This window comes from Colias eurytheme, chromosome 14, assembly GCF_061535395.1.
Source record: "Colias eurytheme isolate Ceu_HAF_F1 chromosome 14, ilColEury1 Martin Lab GWU primary, whole genome shotgun sequence".
Taxonomy (NCBI): Eukaryota; Metazoa; Arthropoda; class Insecta; order Lepidoptera; family Pieridae; genus Colias; species Colias eurytheme.
Window position 1 is genome coordinate 3,615,083 of NC_142993.1, and position 27,781 is coordinate 3,642,863.

General features: G+C 31.9%; 1 protein-coding gene across 4 annotated transcripts in view; it reads right to left on the reverse strand.

Annotated features, from left to right (window-relative positions):
* LOC149902772 (5'-3' exonuclease PLD3-like) overlaps positions 1-27,781 on the reverse strand; it is a 95,489-nt gene that overhangs the window by 45,400 nt on the left and 22,308 nt on the right. For 3 of the 4 annotated variants that reach the window (XM_090109512.1, XM_090109514.1, XM_090109515.1), the window contains exons 6-11: positions 27,148-27,270; positions 26,022-26,090; positions 21,748-21,879; positions 7,482-7,621; positions 6,776-6,941; positions 4,224-5,725 (exon numbers count right to left, since the gene is read on the reverse strand). In XM_090109512.1, the coding sequence (XP_089965638.1) occupies positions 5,444-5,725; positions 6,776-6,941; positions 7,482-7,621; positions 21,748-21,879; positions 26,022-26,090; positions 27,148-27,270 (912 nt within the window). In that variant the 3' untranslated portion in view covers positions 4,224-5,443. Of the gene's footprint in view, positions 1-4,223; positions 5,726-6,775; positions 6,942-7,481; positions 7,622-21,747; positions 21,880-26,021; positions 26,091-27,147; positions 27,271-27,781 lie in introns of those variants that run through there. The other variant, XR_016457476.1, reaches the window with a different exon arrangement.

Here is a 27,781-nt window from a genome sequence, read left to right on the forward strand (position 1 = left end):
GGTGATATATAAATTATATTTTTCAAGTCACAATTTTAAACTCATTAGTTTATTATTTCGAGATAACACATCACGACAGAGCTAGTTAACAAAATGACCCACGGCCACGGTGATACGCGAGTTGTTATATAAAATTTACCTCGCGTCTACCTGACCGGATACTAAGGCGTATATTAACTGAGTCACAATAGGATATCTAAATTAAATTTGTAGAAAGACCGAAGGTCTTGTCAAAGAAAATGTAGGAGCCTGTATGAGCCTGAATCATATTTTGAAGGCAGTGTGCAGGGGATCGAAGCATCAAACAAAGGTAACGCGGGGAAAATCCCTCCCGGTACTAAAGACTGATATAATTAGATAAGTATAAAATGGTGCTCGTATTCGTAGATAATTTTGTCATTATTTTCAAATTTTTGATTCTTCATAATAGATCTGCATGAAAAGATGATCTGATCTATATGAAAAGCAGAAAGCTATGATTAAAACAGACTATAAAATTTTATATTTATTTAATTATAGTCATAGAAGAACGTTCTCAATTTTACATATTTTGTAATATCTATTATTTGAATACCATACCATACCTGGAAATTACTACATACAATTGTTTTTTTTTTTTTTAATAAAATAGCAATTATTAAAAAGAAAAATATTTTAAACTAGAGGTCCGCCCCGGCTTCGCCCGTGGTACATATTTCGCAATAAAAGGTAGCCTTTGTCCTTTCTCGGGTATCAAAATATCTCCATACCAAATTTCATGAAAATTGGTTCAGTAGTTTAGGCGTGATTGAGTAACAGACAGACAGACAGAGTTACTTTCGCATTTATAATATTAGTATGGATTATCTACAGATATGCATTTACACAGGTGCAATGACTTATGCATTTAACACTATACCTATAAATAGGATAATGCTGAATTCGATTTGAGATACTTGGTATACCTAGTAGTAGCCGTAGCCGGGGGTTCCTAACCTATATATTGTATTTTATTTTTGATAGTACATTTCTTTAATCATTATAAGTTTAGATCCTTGATATTCATGATATTATCTATATTTCTATACTAAAAATATAAAACGAAGAGTTTTTTTGAACGCGGTAAGCGTAGGAACTAGGTACAGGACCGAATTCAAAAATTTTTTAGCATTGAATTTGTACGTAATCCCTGAAAGCTATAGATATATTCCAGAATACCTATAGTACAAAACCTTTTTGTAAACTATGTGTGTAATGATAGAGCTTACTGTTGTTGAAGTATTGCCGCTACCTCGCAAGTCACAAGAATTGCGATGTAGCGGCAATACAAGCGTAATCAAATTGTATAGCTACATACTAAGAATCAATAATTAACAGATCGTGCACAAACGATACCTAGTAAGTAGTAATAATAACTAATTTACATTAAGTACTTGGTATTAAAACAATTGAAAATACAATTAAACATATAAACAACCTAACTATCTCAGCAGGATAAAATATTTCCTAACATCTGCATCACCCCATATAAACCTATATCTAGTAATAATCATCGACACCTAGCCCGTTTTCCGTTTTACTACAAGAAATAATGTTTCATTCCGAGTTATTAATTTATTTTAATTGTGTAAAAAAATTGTGTTTTGGCGCCTTATGGGTGACGCCGCCACATTTTTTATTTCAAAGCAATTAAATTGGCCAAATCCTTGACCAGTTGCTTTTTAAATTATAACATTGAAGAAATTCTACATATATCTATATAGATGTAGCGATTACAAAAAGCTAAAAAACGGACACATCTAAAAGAAGAGCAGAAAATATTTCAATTTGTCTCTTTCGTCTTTAACAGAAGATGTACAAATCACTTCAGGTACCAGTGAAAAATTATTTCCAAGATTACGAATAAAATTTATTATGATTAACAGATAAAAATAAGTACCTAGGTATCATATAAAATATATCATATAAATCTTTATTCTCATATCAAATAAAATGAATATTCAATTATTATAAAATTTAACGTTCGTATTTTCCCATGTATTCAATTCCTAGGAATTACTTGTACGGTTGTACCTGATGCTGTACAAATAAGTACAACATATATCTAACGAGTAATCAAAAACCATTGTTTCCGTGTTATAGGACATGTGTCAATTAAAATTTATGTAGTTGCGGTTCTTTTGCAAAATTGCATGTTTCACATGGTATTACAAATAGTACAAGAATTTTGTATGAATAATGTATTGAAAATATCCTTTTTCGTATCCCGTACAATAATGCTACTGATTCATAATTTGTTAACAAGGTATCGCCAGATCGTACTGAGGTCAAACCCACGGGTTGTTGCTATGTGTGTAGGTGTTTAATTCTTTGAGTGTGTTTATGATGGCTTTTGGCAAAGGTTTATCCTTTATATGGAAATTCAAGTTGTATATTATGTTCTTCAGTAAATTTTGTTTGAAAAATTGTATAGTAGTACGTGTTCTCGCGTAGTTATAGATGGAGCCTATCCAAAATGCAGGAAGGGGCTTTTTTCTCTTAGAAGCTTCGCCTCGTTATTTTCAGGCATTAAATATATTTGTAGTAAGGCCCCGATTGATGTTTGTCAGGACAAGGTGTCGCTACGAGGTTATTTTTCATCTAAGTAATTTTCATTGATCAATAATTTTCTTTGCTCTACCAGTAGGTAGTAGGAGATCAAAATTGGTATTTCATAGAAAGAAATTACCATACGTAAAATTGTTTTACATGAAAAAGTGTTCAGACCTTTTTAGGCTGTAATACTAAAGAAATAGGTCAGTTTAATCTAGAGTAGTCTTAGAGAGTAGTAATCCATACTAATATTATAAATGCGAAAGTAACTCTGTCTGTCTGTCTGTTACTCAATCACGCCTAAACTACTGAACCAATTTGCATGAAATTTGGTATGGAGATATTTGGATACCCGAGAAAGGACATAGGCTACTTTTTGTTGCGAAATATGTACCACGGTCGAAGCCGGGGCGGACCACTAGTTATAAATAAAACAAAAACTTTCAATACATAATTTATTTATAATAGCAGAGATATTTATACTTATATTGTCAAATAAAAAACTATTGCTTAATGAAACTTATGCTATGAACTGATACAATCAAATTCTTAAACAAACAATATTATCGACTAAGGATTCATAGATACATTTGGTCCAAAAAATATGGTAAATATACACTATGTATTTCATAAACCAACTACATATTTTGGCATTAACATATTAATTGTCGTATCATAATGTTGTTTTAATATTCCTTTCCTGTCATTATAATATAACATGTGCCTGTCTTCTTATTGTTTAGAAGCTTTATAAAAGAGCGAGAACAACTACTTCCATTCATAATAAATCGCTATAGCGTGAGCATGCTGTCTTTCTCGCTCTTAGGAAAGATTTACTTGGGAAGAAAAAATAAGATTATACAATTTTTAATTCAACGGATCCTGGTATATATGTAATTGTACTTCAGCGAGCACAATTAATGTAGTACATAATATATTAATAGGCAAATGACCCAAGTTTTTCTGCGTTTTTTGTAAAGCCAGTCTTAGCTTCGCTGTAGATTGACTTTGAGAGATCGTTTCTTGAACTCTTTAACTAATAATTTAGTTGTAACCATTGTATTTGTTGTATCAATCTTAATCAAATGTTATTTCAAAAATCAGAATATTGCGCATACATGTCACGTTCGACGGATGCACTTGCGTTATCTATTTGTGTACTTGATCTGTGATCTATGTCATAAATAAAATAATACCCATTTACATAGTAATAAAACATTTCATGGTCAAAGACAATGACTTAAGCCTTAACATTTAAGAGCGTTTCGTAGATATACGACTATTTAGTTTTAATTATACGACTATTGACTATTTAAGAAAAATGTATGTTTAATATTATTATTTTTCTTAATATAGACTTAATTAAATGAGGCAATCTATTTACAAATTTCTATAACATTATAACCATAGTATTATCTCACTAATATTTCAGTAGTATTTAATTTCTTAATTAAAAACTATCTACGGGATATAAAAATCTACGCAAACTCTTAAGTACAATACAAGGGAAAGGCACGCTTTATTAATTTAAAAATATAGAAATACATTCAAATAACTACATGATCGCTAGTAACATTATAAGTACATTATTTATTTATTCACCATTACAATTAATAGAAATAAACGTGACAAACACTCACTTACCGTATTTCATAGTATGTAAATCTACTCAAAACAAAAATCCTTACATCATATTATACGAGAGATATAGAATAAGTTTTGTATTTACTTTGTAAACTCATAGATTATTTTACGTGATATTTAATATTTCTGTTAATCTGTATCTACGCACATTTCTTTTACATTTATAAGGCCGAATAGCAATTAACGAGTCATGTAGCAGATTGCCATATTTTATTCGATTCATATATGAAATACCTAAGTATTTTATTAAACAGGGATGATATTTATTTATACTTTTTATATCTTTTCTGAGCGGTTGCTCGCTTGCTTCATCAATAAAACGTTACAATATTTTAGAGGATTTCATTCAATTATGTTAGGGATCACTCTTGTGAGTTCAGATTATTATAAATCTTTATATTATATAATATGTCTTACAGTATTTATTAATACTTCAAATAGTATACACAGTTCGTAATATATTACGATTATATAATGCAAAAAACGGTATTAAAAATGATGATATTCAAACGCAAGTTCATTATTTCAATAAATAAACATTTCAAAATTATACATTTGTAATTCTATAGTCTCCATCAAAAGCATCATAAAAATTCGTTTAATTCCATGAATAAAAAAGAATTCTTTAATAAAATACACGCCAGTTTAAAGTAGTAAAAACACAAAAAATTCTATGCTCAAATCGTTTATAAAATCAAAGAAGCACAAACATCTAAATTCATTATAAAAGAAAACTTCTCAAAGATAGAGTAAATTTCGACTATTTTTTTTTTATTCAAAGTAAAATAAAGACTAGATTATTTTAACATAATGATGAAGTATCGTAAAATAAGCCTTTGTTCTTTGAATTTGTTTCAATGAACGTTACTACCCGCAAAATAAAAAAAAAGACGGGTTGCACTCCGGGAGTGCCGGCAGAAGTGAAAACTTGATTATTAACGTTGAGCATGTTTGATATCCATCCGTCTTACGCTTTTTCGATCAGGTCACGTGTCCTGACGCGAATTTAAGATTTATACCCATTACAGAAAAAGTGCTCAACGCCGCTAAAGAAGTTTTAACTTCAAAAACATTATTTGAAACTTTTCTCTATAAAATATCAGCAATTATAACAGCAATTATAACTAGCATACAAAATCCCTTACAAACACATACCACCCAACAAAAAACACTAATAAAAATGGTTAGAATCGGAATACAAGTTGGCAGTTGTCATCACACTTTAATGCTATAACCGAAGCGGCACTGCATACGGAGACGACCAATCTCTCTCGAACACTTCTTGCAAATCCTGTCGAATGTTCTTCGTGAAGTTTCTAGAAATATCTCGAACATCATCTAACTCCGGTTGATATACGAACGCAACACCCGCTGTATCTATGAAATAGTCGCCCGACCAATTGGACGTCCCAATGTACGCAGTTTTATCAGTGACCATGTATTTGTTATGGTTGACTCGTGCGAACGGAATTTTGTCTTGATCCGGTGTTGATGGGACTATGAAGCGACGCTGAAATCAAGGAAAGGAAAAATAATTAGTAGCTTTTAGTTAATCAGTTGTTCAGTGATGTGTGACAAAAATTAAAATTTTTTGAAGTTTTTCTATTATAGACCAGACATCTAACAGAATAGAGAACACAAGAGGGTCAAAATATTACTAAAACATACACTTAAAATATTAGCGTAGATTACATTAGTGTTTATTACATTAGTGTTTATTTCACTTCAATCCAAGCAGTATTTCCGAAGTTATGAGAAGTTTAAGCGCTTTTTAAAAGTTTACGCGCGCTCACGCTATGACGTCACACCCCCGGTCAGCCCGCGACCGCGATACTGCGCGGCATTCGGTCCGGTGAATTTTGTTTCGTTTATTCGTAAAAAAATAAGCTATTCCTAATAGTGTGCTTGCATTTCAAGGAAATAATACCTTTACATTACATTTTATAAACGATTACATTATAGTAAACCGTGTAGTGTTTAGAATGGATGAAGGTTTTCAAAAAGGTTATTCTGACAATCTGCCAAGAGTGGATTAAGTGGATAGTTTGATGGTGGCACAATATTTAATGAAGAACTAGCGGTCCGCCCCGGCTTTGCACGTGGTAGGAGGAGGTCCCTTGTTCCGCGTTCCCGCGCCCACCCGGGTGAGCGCCCGTCCGATTAGGGCCCTTCCGGCCTCCTCCACTCAAGCGACAGCCCAAGCCGAGGCTCGAGATCCCCGTGGCGGGGGGACGCCCGCCCGCATGTCGCTACCAGGGTGAACCTTCTGTTCACCCCCGCGTCCGCGTTAAAATGTAGAAGCCCTTCTGGCTAACATTGAGAAACACAACACAAAAAAAAGACGGGTTGCACTCCGGGAGTGCCGGCAGAAGTGAAAACTTGATTATTAACGTTCAGCATGTTTGATATTTTGGAATGGAATCCGTCTTACGCATGGAATATAAGGGCTAAAAAAAATCCATCTTACGCTTTTTCGATCAGGCCACGTATCCTGACGCGAGTTTAAGATTTTGTACCCAACGCCGCTAAAGAAGTTTTCACTTCAAAAAAAAAAACTTACCACTTGTATATCGAGGCGGGGCAGCGCGGCGTGCAGCGCGGCGAGCGAGCGCAGGTAGTGCTCCTCCGCGCCGGACGAGTGCCGCCACCAGCTCACGAGCATGCGTACACGGACGCGCCGCTCTACTGCCGCACCACGGATCGCGTCATCTATCTTTGGCCAGTACCTGAAATGCAGATGGAAGACGGTAAATCATTGATGTATCATTAGATACATTTATTATTAAATAAAACGACTCACACAATGCCTATTAAAAGGTATAGTCAAAAATATCCGACCGGTCTTGTACATACTTTAACATTTAATGATATCATTAAAACGTTCATTCAAAATTCTTGACAATAATGTTTAACGTCTATTGTATTCGCTCATTAGAAAACTCTGCCTAATGGTCGCTTAAGCAGAGTTTCGCTTCAGACATTTTTTAAGCGTTATTCTGAGTCTAGATGTTTATTGTAAGTTAATTCGGTAAATACTCGTAAATACAATATTAAACTTAGCGTCATAGAAGGAGGATATTATGATATGAAGAATGAAACGTTATCAAATAACGCTCTAACGGCATAAGAAGGATTATGAAATCCATATTCAAAATACATTATGACGGTAAAGGAATATACTAAGAAAATAAAACAGGACATAAACGTTCGCGCATAAAAGACAAATTAAAAATATGTTCTAGATGGAAATGTTTTACACAACTCACCTCGGTATCGGCGTAAACTCGCACGCAGGAGCGTAATCCATGACGGATATGTACACAAACTCTTCCGCCGAATGGATGATGTTAACAATCGCATCGTCGTCATTCGTGCGACCCACGGGACTAAGTTTCGGTGGAGAACTCTAGAAAGAGTTAACAATTATGTTTAAGTTTTGAAGTAAAACTTCTTTAGGCGCGACTAGGGAGTAACTCAGATTTTTTTTCTGACGGAAGTAACGCTTACTATAGTCTGCGTAGTTTCCGCCATTTAAAAATAATAATTCTGATTGGTTGTAAGTATATGTCATATACTACACGCTTCTTGACTTATACGCCAGCTAGTGGAAAATATCATAATCAATTAGGATTATTTATTTTCAAATTTTCAAACGGATCAATTGTGAATAGCAAAGTGAATGAAAAATTCAACAGTTTTAAAAACATTATTTAAAATTGCAAAATTTTTTGAAAATCTCTAAATATACTTGTTTATTTATTACTTTTAAAATAAGTAAATTAAAAATAAAAATAAACATGTTGCGGATTATAATCAATCTATTTTAAATATTGCTGAAGACAAAGTAGTATCCATAGCAACAGATATGTATATAGGTTGTCATTCAGTTGAACAAGAAGCATATTATGTACGCCAACAATTTCATAAAATGTCAGTTATTGATACAGGAGGATCGCCTTATGAAATCATATTAGTTCTTAACAAATTTTACATTATTACAACCAATATTGATGTATCTGATGGCTTAGCCAACGGTTGTGTTGGAAAGTTAGTGTATATTGAACGTGATGACAGTGATAACATCATACGCTTATGGCTTGAGTTTCCTGGTAAGATAGGAGAGAAAATTAGGAAAAAAGCTGCCCATCATATTCAAACTCTAAACATTAGTAGAACAGCAGTCCCAATTTTACGAAGATCGTCATCTGTACCAATGAATAGAAATAAGACAATATTTGCAAAGAGAAATCACTTTCCATTAGTATCTGCTTGTGCGCTTACAATACATAAGTCTCAAGGTGGTACTTTTGATCAAATCGTTTATGAATACAATAAAAGTCACAGTCAGCAGCTGTTATATGTAGCATTATCACGAGTAACTGATATAAATGGATTGTTCATTGTCTCAAACACCGATGACAACAAATTTTATCATGGAAGAAAGCGTCCAGGGGGAATAGTTGATTTACAGTGTGAATTTGAAAGACTTTCAAATTCTCGCCTAATAACACAACAGGAAGAATTATATAACCTTGTAAATGAGAGTAACATTACACTATTTTCCTTCAACTGCCAAAGTTTACGTGCTCATGTTTCTGATCTGAATGATAAAGTATTAAAAAGGTCCACATTGCTGTTATTTTCCGAAACTTGGATGAAAAATGACGAACAAATTCTTATTGAAAATTTTTATTGCGTTACCCAATACAAACGACCCAACTCAACTGCTGGTGGAGTAGCTGTATATCATTCATCTACAGATACACTGAACAATGTAACACCAATTCAAAATAATTTGGAAAATCCAAAAGTGCACGCCTCATAATTTTTTTTTAATAAATATTTATTAATTATTATTTTTGTTTATTTAATAACAATTAAACCACATCGAATCAGACCCTGAAAAATGAAAGGGTTCTATTCCTGAGCATACTCAAGCGTAAGAGAAAAAAAAAAGACTCGATTAGTAAAGTATTTCGGTCGCTATCGTGTTAACAAGAAAAAGGATCCGCACATACAGACACACGGACGTCCAAGACAGAACTTTTTTAAACTGTTTTTTAACTAGTTTAAATAACAAAAATGACATCAAAAATATCATGAACGTTAAAAATAGTGTTTTTTCTTAATATGTGTGTGTATTTATTATCTTACAAGTGCAATGTATGATACATAAAGACATTTTAAGTTTGAAAAATCAGATGTTTTGCGCGAAGTGACAGTAGTACCCACCTCAACGCTTCGCTTATGAGGCGTGCAATATTTCACCAACTATATTATCACAAATTTCCGATGAGGTTTCACAAATTGGTGACATCGCCTTGGTTCGATGTGTTAATACGAATGACCAACCTGTGATTATCGTTGTTATTTATATTTCTACAAATACTAGCCTGACAAATATCATAAAATTTATTCATCAGCAATTACTTCACTTCACAATTGAAGGTACTCGACTTTTAAATAGTAATTATCATGAATTACCGATGATTCTATCTGGAGATTTTAATGTTAATTTTCGCTCTCAGGAATCTCAGCCGTTAATTGATTTTTTAGAAGAAAAATTTGATTTATCTATGAATACTTCTCGACTTCATTCAACAACGCGTTTCGGTACAACGATAGATGCTGTATTTTCAAGAAAAGTAGCAAATTTAGAGAGTAAAATTTATGTTTCACATTATAGTTACCACAAACCTATAATTTCGTACGTAAGAAATTATGATGACATTCAATTACCTGTTTCGAATGAATAATATTAATATAACATTTAAATAATCTTTGTAAAGCACATGAATAATAAATATAATTAAATTATAATATAATATTTATTTATTTAAGTTAATATTTAATCATTTCAGTGATATATGTCGTCAACGCCAAAGAAGTTTTACTTCAATCGCGCGTAAAGGTTACACGCACACACTTTTTTTTTGTAAAATATAAACCCAACAACAGCCTGTAGAAACAATAACATTAAGACAAGAGAAGAGAAATGGACTGGACTTAGCAATAGTTTCTATATAAAGATATTAATCTACCATGTAAACACACGACCTTTGTTATTTATTTAATTGATCAGATTGAGAAGAAGAGTATAAGTATGTACAATTTTTAAATAACAATATCGTTTTTGCATTCATCTATCTGTTGAATGTAACGGCAACATTTATCAGTCATTAAGTATTTGCAATCCCTTGCATTGCAAACATTATTAAAAAAATAAATATAAGTGAACATAGTCCTTAATTTTATTTAAAGTAAGCACAGTTTATTGAGCTGCTTTTCAATTTATATTAAAAAAACTATTTGAAAAATGGGTTGAGCGGTTTTAAAACGCCATAGTGCTTTCAATATAAAAACTGAAACGATGACAAAGCCCATCCCTGCAAAGTAAACCCATAAAAGTTTTATATGCCAGGCCGGGTAAAGGTCAAGACACCAACATTTAACCTTTAGTATGCAAACACATTAATAATTTGGGATTTGATTGAAAATGTTTAGCATTAAATAAGGCTAATTCTTTATTCAAATATGAATCGTAATTTTTATTTCATTTCAGAAAAGCTGAAATATAAATGATGATATATAATTTTTTTTTTTTGGTATTATAATTTTGTATGAAAAAATATTATTTAAAAAGGTAGTTTTATTTGTTTGTTACTATTTAAAAGCGGATCAGAAAATAAAAGTTATATTAACATGTCAAAAGTACGTTTAAACTTTAAAGTTTAATAGCTCACAAATCGCAATGAATCTACTATTTAAATAATGAGTTTATGCGTTGTGTTAACCGAAGGGCTAATTAATTAATTAATATATCAAATGAAGTTTACTAATTAATTTGAAAAAAACATATCGTATTAACAAACACAGTCGCTTATCAGACTATCAAAGGACCACAGTGCTACAATGGGTTTATTCGCTTTAGGCATCTCAGCTTTGTGCCTACTCTCCGTACTTTTATCTTGGTGCCTTCTACCAAAATGGCGAACACTGCATAACTTTTTAAGCGTGCATCAAATTTTGTACGGAACTTTTCAACTTTTTGCAGAATACGTAAGCAATAAATATTCAGAAGAAGGTCATGAGAGCGAGATTTTAATAAACATATCCTGTTATTTTTTATTTGCCTCTATAAGTTGGTCTTTATGTGCAGCTTTGTTCGCCTTTCTCAAGTTAGTGCTGGTACATACGGGAAAAATAAGTTATGAGAAGAGAAAGGCCATCTTAGTGGCATATGGGACTCAAGCAGTTGTAAAGATTATAACGAATGGCATCGTTTGTACACTCTTTGAAATAGAGACCTTATCAGAGAAGATAATGTTGGACTATTTAAGTATTTGTTTTATAATAAATATCAACTTGTTATTATTTGTGAGTGTCGTGAAATCGGTGGTAAAATCGGGTGTAAATTGTGCATCTCGGATGAAAGCAAGGCGAATGGTTTCATTGTTAGGTGTTGCCATCGTTTGTGACATGGTGACTCAGTTTTTCATCATAACATTGTTTCTTCAAGTTTGGGAAACATTTTTCGTGGTGATGGATTTTTGTTTCAACTATAGACTTTTACCCCTGACACTTATTTTACTTCTGAACAAGACATCCAGAGAACATTGGGCGGCATATATTGAAAAACGAAGAAATCAGCAAATGAGTCGTATTATTTAAATTTTAGCACAATTTCGGTTCATGTATAGGTAAAGTTTATAATATAAGATTATTGGTTTATTCATAATATTGAAGTTAAAAATAGGAACTACTACTACTACTACTAATATTAATATTCTAAATTACTCAATTCTAAATACAAATATGTCTGTGATAACAATATGGTACTAACACAGCCAATATTTTGCACAAAGATTTTTGTGAAAAGTGCTCAAACCGTGTTATAATATCGCAACACTGTATAAAATTTATACATAAATAAATTAACATATTTTTATCAAACAGGAAAATGTATTAATTAATTCAAATTGTATAAAATTTATACAGTCACTTATCAGAATGTTACGACATTTTGTGCATACTGTCCACTTTACCAACTTACTACTTTGTGTCACTGAAATTGACGTCAAGTTTTCTTCAGAACATTCAACTTTAATGCATCTTCCATGAACTGTATATTTACACTAGCTGTGCCCGCGACTTCGTCCGCGTGGAATAGTGACTGTATAGTAGTTACTACTTAATTTTTGAAGTGAAAACTTCTTTAGCGGCGTTGAAACTCGCGTCAGGACACGTGACCTGATCGAAGAAGCGTAAGACGAATACCATTCCAAAATATCAAACATGCTCAACGTTAATAATCAAGTATTCACTTCTGCCGGCACTCCCGGAGTGCAACCCTTCTTTTTTATTGAATTTAAAGGAAAAACACGTACTACCATAAATAATACAAAGAACTATTAGTAAAATTTATTACTAAACTGAGCTAAAAATAAAAAAATAAATACCTAATTAATTTTCTACGTAAAATTTATTTTTAGGCACCAGAGGGGAAGGGAGCAAATTTATTTTTCTTCCTTCCTTGTATGGATGTTTTTGTTAATAAATCGTGAAGCAACTGAGCGCCGAGACAAACGTCAAAACGCAAAGGAATAGAATCCGCTATCGATACTAATAATTGATATAAGCTAATGATGTTTTGCTAAGGATTTGTTCACCCTACCAACGACGACGACGACCACAAACAAAATTTTCATCCAGTCGCAATTTAACAAAATAGTGCTAAACACAATTAGAATAAAATATTAAAATTTCCTGTCGTTCTGGTGCTTGGAATTTTTTTTTCGAATGAATGAATAAATAGATTTTTCGTAGAAACGGTAGCTCCTAGAAAATCGAAAAAAATCTATTTTTTATTAATTGACCTCGAAATTTTTTTCTTCCGAGTACCAGTATGACGGGAAATTTTAATATTTTATTTTGAACAAATTTGGTCTGGATGAGAATTTTGGTCGTTGTCGTCGTCGTAATTTTGGTAGTGTGACCGAACCATTACTAAAATGTGATGAGCCTAAGTGAATAATAATTAGCGATAGCAGTTTCTATTCCATAGCGTTTATTCTAATCTCTGCCGTCTCGGCCTGCAGATCTTTCCTGTCTCACGCCTGTAGTAACTAAACCGTTTAGACCATGCAATAAAAATTAATAAATACCATTTTAAATATTTATAAAAATAAAAAAACAAAGTCGTCGGAGCTGCCATACCATCATTATCATATCATATATTATATTTTTTTTATAATGGTACTTAATTTTAAAGATCCTCGGGAAGTTTGTAAAATTATTGTTTATTCCTTTACATTCGTTGCGTTGGTTTTTTTTTTTTTAATTTTTAAATTTTAAACTTCGGTTTCTTATTTTCAAGTAAGCGAGACCTACCTCCATTTTACATTCCTATATCATATTGATATCTATAAGTTTGTTGCTCCTTGACATCATCATCAACCGTGCACAAATTGTAATGGACCACAGTGACAAAAGAAGTGGTATCTTTAGGAAAAAAAATTGCCAAGGGCCAGGCCTATGTGGCTTTGAGTAGAGTTCAAAATTTCCAGTGTGTGGCTATCCTCTCGCTCCCATATCCCCCTCTTCTTTAATAGACTTTCAACCCATTCCCTTTCCACCCCTAGTAAATGGGATAACCGATTTTGATGTAAACCATATTATCTAATTGTACCTATATGTACATTGTACACGTCATATCCTGTCGTTTGATGCTCCATTTGGTTTATTTATCTAACCACTGTCACCCCTAAAGTGCCCTATATGTAATAAACGGATGAACCGATTTCGATAAAACATTATTAATTGTAATTCACACGTTGCTCTTTCATATTTTGATATATCTACCGCTTGAGTATATTATTTGACAACTTTCCATTATTGTTCATTCCCACTTTTACCGCTGTAATCTAATAGAAGCTGTAATGGATAAACCGAATTGGATAAAAATATAACTAATATTTTTTCCCACATTCCCACTTTTACCCCTATAAAGGTATAATAAATGGATGAACCGATTTTGATACACTTTATCTAAGAACCAGCGTCGGAAAATATGCTTTAACTACAGTTTTGGGTTTGGGATCGATTTAATAATTTAACCCCTGCTAATTTTTTTTACATATTTTCATTGTACAGACATCACTTTTCTAGAATTTTATTATATGTATTGATGATTGACCACGCGCAAGGTTACTAATTTCCACTACATCCTCACGCAAATCGCCAATTTTTATTAACATTGAATCTGTTAATAAAAAAAATCAAAAGATAACCGTACCTTATTTTATTAAAAAGCTACTAACAAATAAAGTTTTATCAAGAACTAAAGTGACCTTCTTTATAGTCTTGTAAAAGTTATACCTACATAAAAATAAAATTTCATCATTTTCTTATTTTGTCATACTTAACTTTAACTAATAAAACATGAGTCTAACTATATAATTATAATTATAAAGAATAAATACAAAAGTTACAACTTATCTTTTGTGGGAACGCAAGAAGGCGAAAATTAAAAAAAAGCTGAAGATTTATAACAATGTAACGAATGAACACAATCACTGTTATCTACTATTACCTATATTAACTGTAATGGTGTCTTGTTTGACATCAAATAATAAACATCTACCCTCACTTATAAAAATTTAGTAAGTACATATATTCACATGAAATATAAGCGCACCTGAAATGGACTCTGGGAAAATATGAATTATTTATTTAACTTTAAAAAAAAACAACCTCACCAACATATATTTAAATTATGAATTTCCAAGAAGCGTTAATATTATGTAAATTGATTTGATTTTAATGAAATCTCATAGATGGCGCTGTTTTAAATTTGTCTTTATACTACTAAGATTCATTATACTGTTTCTCTGCCAAAATTACTTAAATGACGTAGTTTTTATAGTGTAAAGGTAGACAATAGCATGGCTTACTCAAAAACAACATTTAAACATGAGTCTTTAGATTGTACGCTATCGTAGTACAGAGAATACGTAAGAAGAATAAAGGTTCACAGCTCCTCCCCCGCAGGTGATAGCTTGATAATATGTAATAATGTAGCCTATAGCCTGACCCGACCTGTTATGCTAGTAATATTCATGCAAAATTTGAAGTCAATCTATGCAGTACTTTTCAAGATTAGCCCGGTCAAACATACAGACAAACAGACAAACCGACAAACAGACAAACAGACAAAAATTCTAAAAACTATGTTTTTGGCTTCTATATCGATTATAGATCATGGATTATGTATTCTTTTAAAAAAATATTCAATGTACAGTTTTGACTTTCCTACGATTTTATTATATGTATAGATAATAGTTATTTAGGAAGAATAGAATATATTTCATGTGCAGAATTGACCTCTACAGATTTAATATAAGTAGGTATACATATATTTAGATTCCAATTTCCATGTAACGTTAAATTCGACTATACAATAACTAACAGACAACGCAGGTTACTCTCGTTTCCGTAAGTTGAGGCGGCTACATATTCGGTCCTAATAACATGACTTTTTGTGAACGAAACGACAGCGCGGTTTAATTCGATGGCAACACCATCAGAAAAAAGGAAATATTTTTAACTTTGAAAAAATATTATGATTTACACTATTATTAATACTATTTTAACATTAACACAAAATATAAGACTGTGAGTGTGTAAAAATAAATCCAGCTAGTTTCACATCACACTTATGTTTATAATTAGGTATACGACATGAAAATATATTAATTACCAAGCAATAATCATATAGATAAATACTGAACAAAAGTATTAACAGTCAAAGTATATTATTTTTTACTAACAACATGTAAATGATGAAGGAATAATAATTATCAACGAACTAACCTTTTTGTATTAGAGTCCCGCCTCGTGATCGAATTATTAAAACACGAAGATTTTTAAAAATGTAACCAATGAACACAATCAATATTAGATTAACCGTAATGGTGTCTAGTTTCACTTAAAATAATATACATCTACCCTCACTTTTAAAAATGTAGTATATTCACACGAATTATAAGCGCACCTTATAGGGAAGGGAAGATTTATTATGGGTTAAAGAGTTAAATAAATAACTAACATAATTATATTTAAATTATTAATTTTTAACATTGTGTTCAGTAGTGTTAACATGTAAATTGATTTGATTTTTACGAAATCTCATAGATGGCGCTGAATCAAATTTGTCTTTATAGTACTAAGATTCATTAAACAGTTTCTCTGCCCAAATTACGTAAATGACGTAGTTTTTATAGTGTAAAGCTAGATAATAGCATGGCTTACTCAAAAACAACATTTAAACATGAGTCTTTAGATTGTACGCTGTCGTAGTACACGGAATACGTAAGAAAAGTAAAGGTTCACAGCTCCTCCCCCGGAGGTGATAGCATGATAATATGTTTAAAAAAACCTCACTCGACCTGTTAGTAATATTCATGCAAAATTTTAAGTCAATCTATGCAGTACTTTTCGAGATTAGCTCGGACAAACATACAGACAAACAGACAAACAGACAAACAGACAAACAGACAAAAATTCTAAAAACTATATTTTTGGCTTCTATATCGATTATAGATCATGGAATATGTATTCTTTTAAAAAAATATTCAATGTACAGTTTTGACTTTCCTACGATTTTATTATATGTAATATAGATGAACTGAACTGTATATGTACCTACACGAAGTTTATGTGAACACAGTTTCTAATGTGTTTTATTGCTTAGTTGTATAGGTAAAGACGAACATAGATTGTTCTTTCTCCAGCTATTTATTGCATACAACAACTAAGTTAAGCAATTGATAAGATAAAAATAAACAGTAATGTTTAGACTCTTCATGGAATGGTTTGATTTTTTTTAGTACGGTAAGTCTTCACCCAACGAATGTTCATTTTAATTTTTAACTATGATGATTAATTTTTTTTTTAATATTCTTCGAGCTAATCCTGGCACATAATATACGAATTTAGCTAGATCAAGTTCGTTTAAAATTTTTTTTTCTTTAATTTTCAAAACCTTCTATTATCAAACTATTCGTGTAAAAGAAACACAAAAGAAAGTTCTATGTCATTGTTAAATAACAGGAAGGTGCTTCGAAGGTTTTAGCATTCAATGTAATGAGTCAGCAGTTGTAGCTTTTATAAAGATTGACTTCAAGCCATCAATAGAAAGGCTAAATGGAATGGAAAACGCTTGGAAACATTTAAACTTTAAAATTGTAGATGTCTGCTCTGAATTGTGACTTTTGAATTCTAAATAACAATAAAATATAAATAGCTCTATATATATCTTGAATTCAATCGCAAACGTTCGAGGGCAAAAAACAATGTAAGTAAATTCAATTCTCAATTTTTCTTATCGGTACAAAACAACTCATATTATGAAGTTTTCTTGCAGTACGGACGGAAGAGTCTGTTATACATATATAAAATGAAACATCATTTAATTATATGGATTGTGGACCATGAAGTATATTAATAGAAAAAAATATTGATTGTTAGGTGGATTTCATCTCACATTTTTTCATTGTCATTGTCGGCTTTTTTTTTCAATATCCCACTTCCCGGATTAGAAAATGAAACTTGTAAAAAGACTGAAGTTTGAAATATCTTTGCTAGGTATATCGGATTTTCCAGTCGCAATATCCACGCTTGAATTTGCGAAAGCTAGTCGAAAATTGGAAAACGTGTGCTATGAAATATATAAAATTCATAGTCAATAATTTATGAAAAGGACTGGATATCGGGAATTGAATCAAAGCCTAACCTTGTACAGTCACGAGCAATAATATATGCCTAGGGGGCGATGTGCAAAAATATCTGTCACTAGAACTAATTCAATAATATCTGTCTGCCCGTATACAGCAAAAATATCTGACATTAGTAGGCAGCATAATAAAGTGGCATCAAAAATATATGACGAAAATGTTACAGCAAATAATTGTGACAACCTCTCACGGCATAAATATGTGACATCAACTAGGAAGCAATAATATCTGACACAATTTCATATTTCTGTATTTTGCATCGATTCCTCATACAAATCTATACTAATATTATAAAGAGGAAAGGTTTGTATGTATGTATGGTTTTCACGCATAAACTACTGGACCGATTTTGATGAAATTTGGCACAGATAATCTTTAGACCCTGAGAAAGAACATAGGCTACCTTTTATTTCGAAATATGTACCACGGGCGAAGCCGGGGCGGACCGCTAGTCATAAATATGTGACATCAACTAGGTGGCAATAATATCTGACACAATTTCATATTTCTATATTTTGCATCGATTCCTCACAAAAAGCATAAATATGTGACACCGACTAGGTGGCAATAATATCTGACACAATTTTATATTTCTGTATTTTGCGTTGATTCCACACTAAAAGCATAAATATGTGACATCAACTAGGAAGCAATAATATCTGACACAATTTTATTTTTAATTTAATCTTGAATTAATACAAAATAAATAAATTTTATTTTAACTACGTTGTTTTAAACCATTATTACCATATTAATTAATATGTGCCGTCGTTGTATACTACATATTGTATGTCTAGATGTCTAGATATTACATATATCCTACTAGTTTAACAACCGTGGCTTCGCCCGCGTTTTCAAAGAAAAACCCGCATAGTTTCCGTTCCTGTGGGATTTCCAGGATAAAATTTTTGAGTTTTTGAGTTTTGAGTTTTTGAAAAAGCTCTCATAAGCGTTAATCCAAGTTACCTTCTATGTGTGTGCTAAATTCCATTTTCTCTTTAATTTGTGTGAAAGAGTAACAAACATTCTTACATGATACTCACGAACTTTCGCATTTATAATATTAGAAGGATATCATATCATGACAAAATTAAAGTATTCTTATATTTATATGAATGCCCACTTGGGTAGATCTATTTTATTTGAAGGTTCAGTGTAACCTTCATGTATTATTTAGAAATTGTTTTGTCACATGTATTGTTATATTTGACGTTAGCGGCGTTTGACACGATTGCTCCGTTATTCATTTTCATTTACCTATAATAATTAGCCTATAATATTGCTATTATTTTATTGAGTATCGAAAATTATGGCAAGTTATCATATTATCGTAATTTGATTAAAAAAAAAATATTTACAAAATATAATGTGTCTTTTGTTCATATTCTTACCCCAGCAAAATACATAACACTAATTCAATAAATAACGTTTTGCCTTTTTAAAATCCTATCCTATCTTATCCTACTAGTCCTACTATAATCCTACTTCCTATCCTACTAATCTAGTATTATTAATGCGAAAGTTTGTAATTTAGCAGACAGAAGCAGCAGAAAATTCCCACGGGATCGGGAACTATGCGGTATTTCTGTGAAAACGCAGGCGAAGCCGCGGGCGGAAAGCTAGTGTCACATATTTATGCTTTTTGTGAGGAATCAATTATATTTTACAATACAGAAATATAAAATTGTGTCAGATATTATTGCCTCCTAGGTGACGTCACATATTTATGCTTCGAGAGGTTGTCACAATTATTTGCTGTAACATTTTCGTCATATAATTTTGATGCCACTTTATTATGCTGCCTACTAATGTCAGATATTTTTGCTGTATACGGGCAGACAGATATTATTGAACCCGTTCTTATGACAGATATTATTGCTAATCTGCAAATGGTAATATATTTATGCTTCTGACTGTACATGCGTACACCTAAATTGCGAGTACTGAAAGCACATGTAAATTGAAAACGTATTCAGTAACGACGAGCGATATTACACTTCAATAGTCAGTCGCGAATATTCATGTCTGAATACAAAAGAGTCATTAAACTAGGTGCTATATGGGAATGGCTTTCAAAATGATGTCTCTATTTAGATATATTCCACGTTAGGAACTCGTGCTACTCCACGGCTTTATAGAAATGATATGTGTATGTAATATAATGGTACCATGTTATCTATATGAAAATATCCTAATACTTTATTTTAAATATTGAAGTCTACTGTTTGTGTTTGTTTTAAAATTATAAAAAAAATATAACTTAGCAATATCAATGTTAAAAAATCAGGTACCTAGTTATATAAATACACAGGCATAGAGGCCTTCGAAAGCTAAAAATCACAAAAAATCTTACAAAACATATTAATAAAAATATGTTTTCAAGGTGAAACTACCAGACTACAAATATACAAACACGCTACATTTAGTAGGGCGAAGAAAATTGAATTTTGCAATAGCGAGTGTCTCGGGTCGCGTCTTGATGTTCGGGAGAATCATAAACGGCTGTATTACGGCCGTCTGCTATACATAATAGTGTTGAATATAGTGCAATATTTGTTATATGAATTATGTAATACATGTGTTTTATACGTGCAATGTTTTTGTAAATAGATTTTTATAAGGATTGTAAGAAAATTATTACAGAAGAAGATATAAATACACTTTAATTCTTGTATGTAAAGATTGTCTATTAAATTATTTATCTGGGTGAGGAACCCGGAAAATGTATACACTTTATAATTTTAAAATATATTTTTAGTTGATCATAAATTATTGCCTATTGTAAATTATAAATTGTTTATGCCTATTGAATTCTACTTCATTTAATCAAGGTTAAAATTAGAAGCTTATCTATAAAGAAGCGTTTCATCTTTTTTTTCCACCAAAAACTAAATCATTATTTAGTACCTAGATTATGTATATTAGGTAGGTAATCATTATTTTTGGAATCTTCTTATATAAATTTCTCTTTTCGTTTGGGGACCTTTAAAATGTACATGAAGTACAACTTAGAAGTAGTTTTCCCCGGAGATATTACGAGACTCTCACATGAAAAGAGCATTAGACATACATTATCTGAATGGGTCCGACCCTACTTAGGTCTTTTGATATACTCTTTTATATTTTCAACCAACAAATTGAAAAAAAAAAAACAACTACTTAATAGCATTTATATTAGTTACATGACTAGAGCAAAATTTGAATTAGGCAAAATTAATTTGGTTCATCACTACATAGTATAAAACAAAGTCGCTTTTTCTGTCTCTATGTCCCTATGTATGCTTAAATCTTTAAAACTACGCAACCGATTTTGATCCGGTTTTTTGTAATAGATAGAGTGATTCAAGAGGAAGGTTTTTGTATATACATAATGTAAAAGCAACTATGTAAAAGCATTTAACAATTTATGCTTATTATTTCGAGCATTTAACAATATATGCTTATTATTTCGAGCATTTAACAATTTATGCTTATTATTTCGAGCATTTAACAATATATGCTTATTATTTCGAGCATTTAACAATTTATGCTTATTATTTCGAGCATTTAACAATATATGCTTATTATTTCGAGCATTTAACAATTTATGCTTATTATTTCGCTAATATTTCCTTTCCTTATTTCCATACAATGTTCAGCACATTGTATGTAAATAAGGAAAGGAAAAATAAAATAACATAATCACTAGCCCGTTAACAGGCTCTCTATTGAACTGAAAAAAGAACTTTAATTTTCTTACCGTAATAAAAGCCCCGTATCGACCGAGACCGTCAGATATGTTAATGGGATGTTCCATATTGATCTCTGTGTTCAACTCCTTAGGCCAAGAGTCCGGCACGACGGCATCTGCTGTGCCCAGACTCCAATACACCTGTGATAAATACGTGTGAGACAAATAATTTAAAAGTCTTAAATTATACAGATTTTATTTATTGAATTGAATAATAAATATAACTAAAGTACAAAATAAGTTTTTAATACGTGATATTATTCAGAATATAGGTTAAATGATTTAATAGATCTTCGTTCGTGATATTGAAAAATACATTTGCTGTTACTATTAGAGCGGCCGTACACGGGCGGCTCGAGCAGTTAACGGCTGAGCGACGTACACGAACTGCTCGAGCGGTCGGTCGTCGACTGCTCTAGCTGTCGCTACAAACCGCGCAGTTGACGGCTTGAAGCGGTCGCGACGGCTCGAGCTGTCCGTGTACGGCAGTGAATGAATGCCTATAGTTCACCGCGCGGTCGCGGTTTCAAGCCGTCGGTCTCAACTGCTTGAAGTGGTCCGTGTACGGCCGCCCTTAGTCTTGTATTTTCTGGGATATGAAAACTTAATAATTATATTTTTAAACTAAAAGTAATCCAGAAGCTTTCCATGAAATTTGTATTTTTTATACGTATCGTGTCAATTCTAATAATTGATTTTATAAATGAAGTATTCATTCTAAACTAATTAATATATATGTTATAGTCAAAGTCCGATACACAGTCTCTTCGCGGAAGGACTGGTTTATCCTAGGTTTGGCCAAAGCCATCAGGCAATCCCCGAAATACATTTCAATTTCGCCCTTTGCCTGAAGTATTTTTAGTCAAACCCAGGAGCTCCTAACTTTTCAGTCAAACGTCGAAAGAAAATTATTCTGTTTCGGTTTTGGCCTAGTCAATCCTAGAAGCGACTGCAATTCTCGGTCAAACGTTGATCTGAACATGTTTAAACAGGTTCATAATGTTCATAATTCAAAATTTGGTGGCCAAGGCTTTATAAAATGCCACTGCAATAAAAAATGCTCTTCAAAATTATGCAAATGTAAAAGGTCTAATGTATTGTGCAATTCTAAATGTCATAATGCCTCACCATGCCAGAATAAAGATTAATTTTTCGTTTTAATTACCTAAGAAATTATTAAAACAATAAACATCAAAATTTTAAAAATGTTATTTTTTTATACTTAATCTTATACAAACTAACCTCCGTATATTCCAAAGCATTTATTTATTTATTTTATACTTTATTGTACATCGTACAAAAGGCTGGCCTAATGCCACACGGCATTCTTTCAAAGCATCTCAAATATAAAAGTGAAAATCACGTAAGCGGTTCTTAAGACTTGAAAGCTGCTTAAATGATAAAATGCTTCCAAATATACGAAGATAAGACACTTCATACCTATATCGGAGTTTGACTCGTCAAACCCCGATTTAATAAAATTGTGTTTTGACGTTTGCCTGACCAAATTAGTCTCTCCCAGGTTTGACGAAAATTGTTTAGTCAAAGGCCGAAAATTTACATTTGTTTGGGCTTTGACTAAGTCATTCAGTCTGACCTGAGGATTGACCAGTCCAACCTAGGAGCGCCGGAGCTTCGGAGTTTGCCTATAACATATATATTTCTGTAATGTGATAGAAATATCCGTAACGTAACGTAATAAAGGATATTATGTAAACAAAATCAAAAGAGGAAAGTCACATAAATACACAATGTACCTATCTACGAAAACGCTTTCGTAGCTTCTACGAAACATCGTGCGGAAGCTAGTTATTTTTTTGTTTTCGTGTATCTAAAAACCATTCACAATCACGAATTCACGAGAGAGGAATAAATTCAATAGTTAATATTTAGAAGAAGTTTTAAACGAAGAATTTTTCGTAATTCTTAAATGGAAGTTTCGCCACATTCGCGGTTAAAACATATAAATAACAACCAGACCTTTTTTTAAGCTTCAAATTTTAGACTTGGACCGTGTCTGGTAAGTAATTCATTCGTTTCTTGTGAAAAAGTTGGTCATATTTTTAGCCCTATAAACCTTAGTGATTCATAAATAATATCTAAGCTAAAGTTGATAGTTTGTAAACATATTCAAGCTAAAATAACACAGTGCATTGAATTAATAGTCACGATCGATCAGAGCCGCTATAATTTATAGCAGATATATTTAAATTTGTACTATAATCAGTGTGCTATAAATAAAGCGAAGCACATTGCATTATAGGTAAGTAAGTATACTTTACATTACATATTTTTGTAAACATAATATTATACTTACTTATCAATAAATCTGAAAGTTATTTGCACACTACAACCTATTTTGTAGAACAAACGACAAAAAATATTTAAATATGAATAACATTTCCTTATCATTTATATTTGCAGACTAGTATCAAAATACGTAAGCTAGAGACAAAAATTGCGAACGTACACCTATCTAGTTACCATAAAACCCATTACCGCAATGAAAATATTTGTGTTTTATCGTCGAATATGCATATTTCATGCTGAATACGAACAATAAAAGTTAGTGAATCCATTATAAAATTAAACGCGACGGCACCGTGCAACCTCGTGCCACTTCGCTGTCGACTTACACAAACTTGCTAAATGTTAAATGGCTACGTTTCGTGAGACGGGAATAATAATAGATTCTAACTGCATTTCATGGAATATTATTTTGATAAGTAACTACCTATTTAAAAAACGTGTTCGGCAAGTTGTTTAATATTTTCATTAATGATTTAATATTAATTAAGTAGCTACGAATAACGACAATAAAGTAGAGCGAAATCTAATCTGCATCGTAGCATGTACAAGTCCAAAAATGATAATGATTCAAACTCTATTTTGCTTCGTGTTTGAAACTGTTGGTATGCCTACCGGCTACTGTTTAACCGTTAAGAGATCCCCGTACTGATAACCGTAATTGCAGAGCCCACGATTCCGTGATGGTTGTACAAAATACGGCAAAATTGGAATTTCCAAACATTATATAAACTGTCTTTGTTCTTAAGGCGCGTTTTAAAGAAAACGAGGCAGGTGGCAGTTTATTAAGAGCGCTTTCAAAGGCTTCTTTGTGAGCGAATATAGCGACGTATAGCGTTGTTCTTTCATTAGCATTTCATACAATGCGCAATTAGTCCGTTTTTGTGTACACTGTACATGCTAGTCGACTTAACGATGTTGTATTTTGCGCTAACGAATGTTTTCACGCGAAAGTTTATATGGGTCAAGGATTTGGCGATAAGTTGTTAATTTTTATTGCTGTCATTTATCATCGCAATCCTTGATATAAAGTGTTGGTTTTTAATTTAGGTACAGTAGAACCTCGATAAGTTAAAGTCCAAGGGAAACACAAAATATTTTAAGTTATAGAGGTTTTAAGTTATCAAGGGTCTATCCATTTTTCACTGCTTCTAAAGCTTTTAATTTATCAGCATAGGTGAGGGTTGTTAGTTTTCTTTTTGGACTCATTTTAAGCTAGTTTTATCACACAGTAAGTAAAGTGATGTTTCCAGGACAACAATCAAAAACTTATGATGCAAGTAAGTTGTTGTCATAAAGCTAACCACCGCAAAGCTTTGAAGAATTTCGATAAAGCAAACAATAGGTAATGTATTGTTTACGTTAACAATACATAGTAAACACGTGCATGCAATAAATACCGAAACCTTTTGTTTTGACACTCTTTCAAAATGACTCATTGACAAATAATTTTATGTTATAGAGGTTGTGGAAACATTTCTTGAAGTTACTGAGGGCCAATACAGAGATTATTTATTTAAGTTATAGAGGTTGCGTATTTTAAGTTAAAGAGGTTTTGGGCTCTGTTGGGAAGGGAACACATTATTTTTTGAAGTTACAGAGGTTTTTATGTTACCGAGGTTTAAATTATAGAGGTTCAACTGTATTACGCAGGCCTAGCTCCCGAGTGAACAATTGTTCGTAGCCGTTGACTGTATAGATTGTAGAGTTCGTCACAATATATTTTATGATGCGCTTATTAATTAAAAAAAATATAAAATAATATATTGTAGTTTCTTTCCTGATTTCTAACGAATATCTGTCACAATAATTTTGATCAAGCTCGATCAACTTTAGATCAAGAGTCGTAAATTAGATATAGTATTTTATTTAATTAAATCGAGCCGAATCCACGAGAAAAAGCTTCAACAAGAAACAAAAAATATAATGATTAAAAAAATGAAGATACAAATATTTCATACAAGTTATCTACTTACATCGAATATTTTGCCAAGGTCGGTCCCGAGACAGGAGCAGTTGTACGCTACGATGCCCAATTCTTTTACCTACAAAAGATACAAAACGTAATACTATCATATAATTTTTTTCCAAAATCACAAGAAAAGATAGGTACAAGAAAGGTAATAACCATTAATAGAGATTGGTGTGTTGTTTACGAAATACCTAGAATGTTTATGATGTTTTGAAGTCGACATATCCGGATACTGCGAACTCAGGCGTATCGGAAAACGATTGCAATGCAAACAAATGTAGATTTCAAACCTAGACGAATGATTATTATTTGTTTCAATCTCAACCTAGTTTATCCAGGATCAAATTTTTCAGTCCTTAGCAAAATTATTTAAAGTGCTTGATACACGCAAAAAAATATGTATATAAAATAATGTATATATACTGGTGCGAGTAAAATAAAATTATCCTGGGTTTTTATTATAGAAATAAATTTTAAAATCAAATACATTTTCAATCAATTGGGACTTATGTTTGCAAATAAATGTTTTTTTAACCTAATTTATAGTTCCTAAATAGAAGATAAAAAATATATATATTATTAAAGGATTTTTTTTTTATTAAAAACCTAATTAATTAAGTATGTATATTTGTTTGGAAAAATATCGTTTTTATCATGGACGTATAAAAAAAGACGGACGGTATATCGCCTAAACATTGAGTGAAGCCTAATAATGGCGGCGAAACATCCATGTGTGTGTGCCATGTTGCCATAGCAACAGCTGTCCTGAAAACAATGGCCGCTGTATTTTTTTCTATAAATTTTGCCGTAATAATTTTGTCATTAAAACATAAAAGAAATAACTTGCTTCCCTATGGAATGTAATCCCTTGTGTTTTGTTATTTAAAATTGTACTGTTGCGACACCATTTAACCACGCAAGACGGCATTATAAATATTTTTTGTGAAACAGTGACGCAGTTAATCAGTCGGTAGTTCACGACGTAATGGCGGCCGACTAGCTTACTATGGTGAGAGTGTGTGCGTGTTTATTGTCTTTACACGATCGCTAGCTTACTATGGTGGCTTCACGTTGTTTGTTCGTAATACGGCGTCCGTCTTTTTTTATACGTCCATGGTTTTTATACATACTTGTGTTAACGATCGCCAGTCCATGTTAGCACTGCCGATGTAGAAATGCGATCTGTCTATTATCCAAAACTTCGTATGTAGAACGCCACCACCCAGTAACTTGGAGAAATTTAAACTGCGTACCTGCGTAAAATAAAGAAAATAATAAATGTTATAACTTATTTGTTTTAAGATAATTCTCAGGTAAATAATATTTATTTCAGAATTTGGGCAATAAATATTTGATTCATGCCTTATAGGTTTCTGAATCAGATATCGTAGTATGCAAAAAGCTCTCTTTTATAAACAACATTTGACGTATAAAATAAATAAAAAAACTTTAGAGGTGAGACTTTTTTCGAGAAAAAGCTTTGTACATTCAAAAAAAGGGTTTTCACAGCCGTTTTAGAGTCTACCTGGGCGAGCATCATTTAAAACTAAATCTTAAATCTACTAATATCAAACATAACATATTTGACATGACACATCCATAAATTCTTATAAACCTTCGCATATTACACAATAAAAAATCGCGTGTAGAATTAATCTTGTTCTATTAAAATAAAACTATTTCGCTTTTTCGCGGTACAGCTTATTCATTGTATGGGTCATTTATTGTAACGATCATTAAGGCCGACGTTACTGATAAGTGACT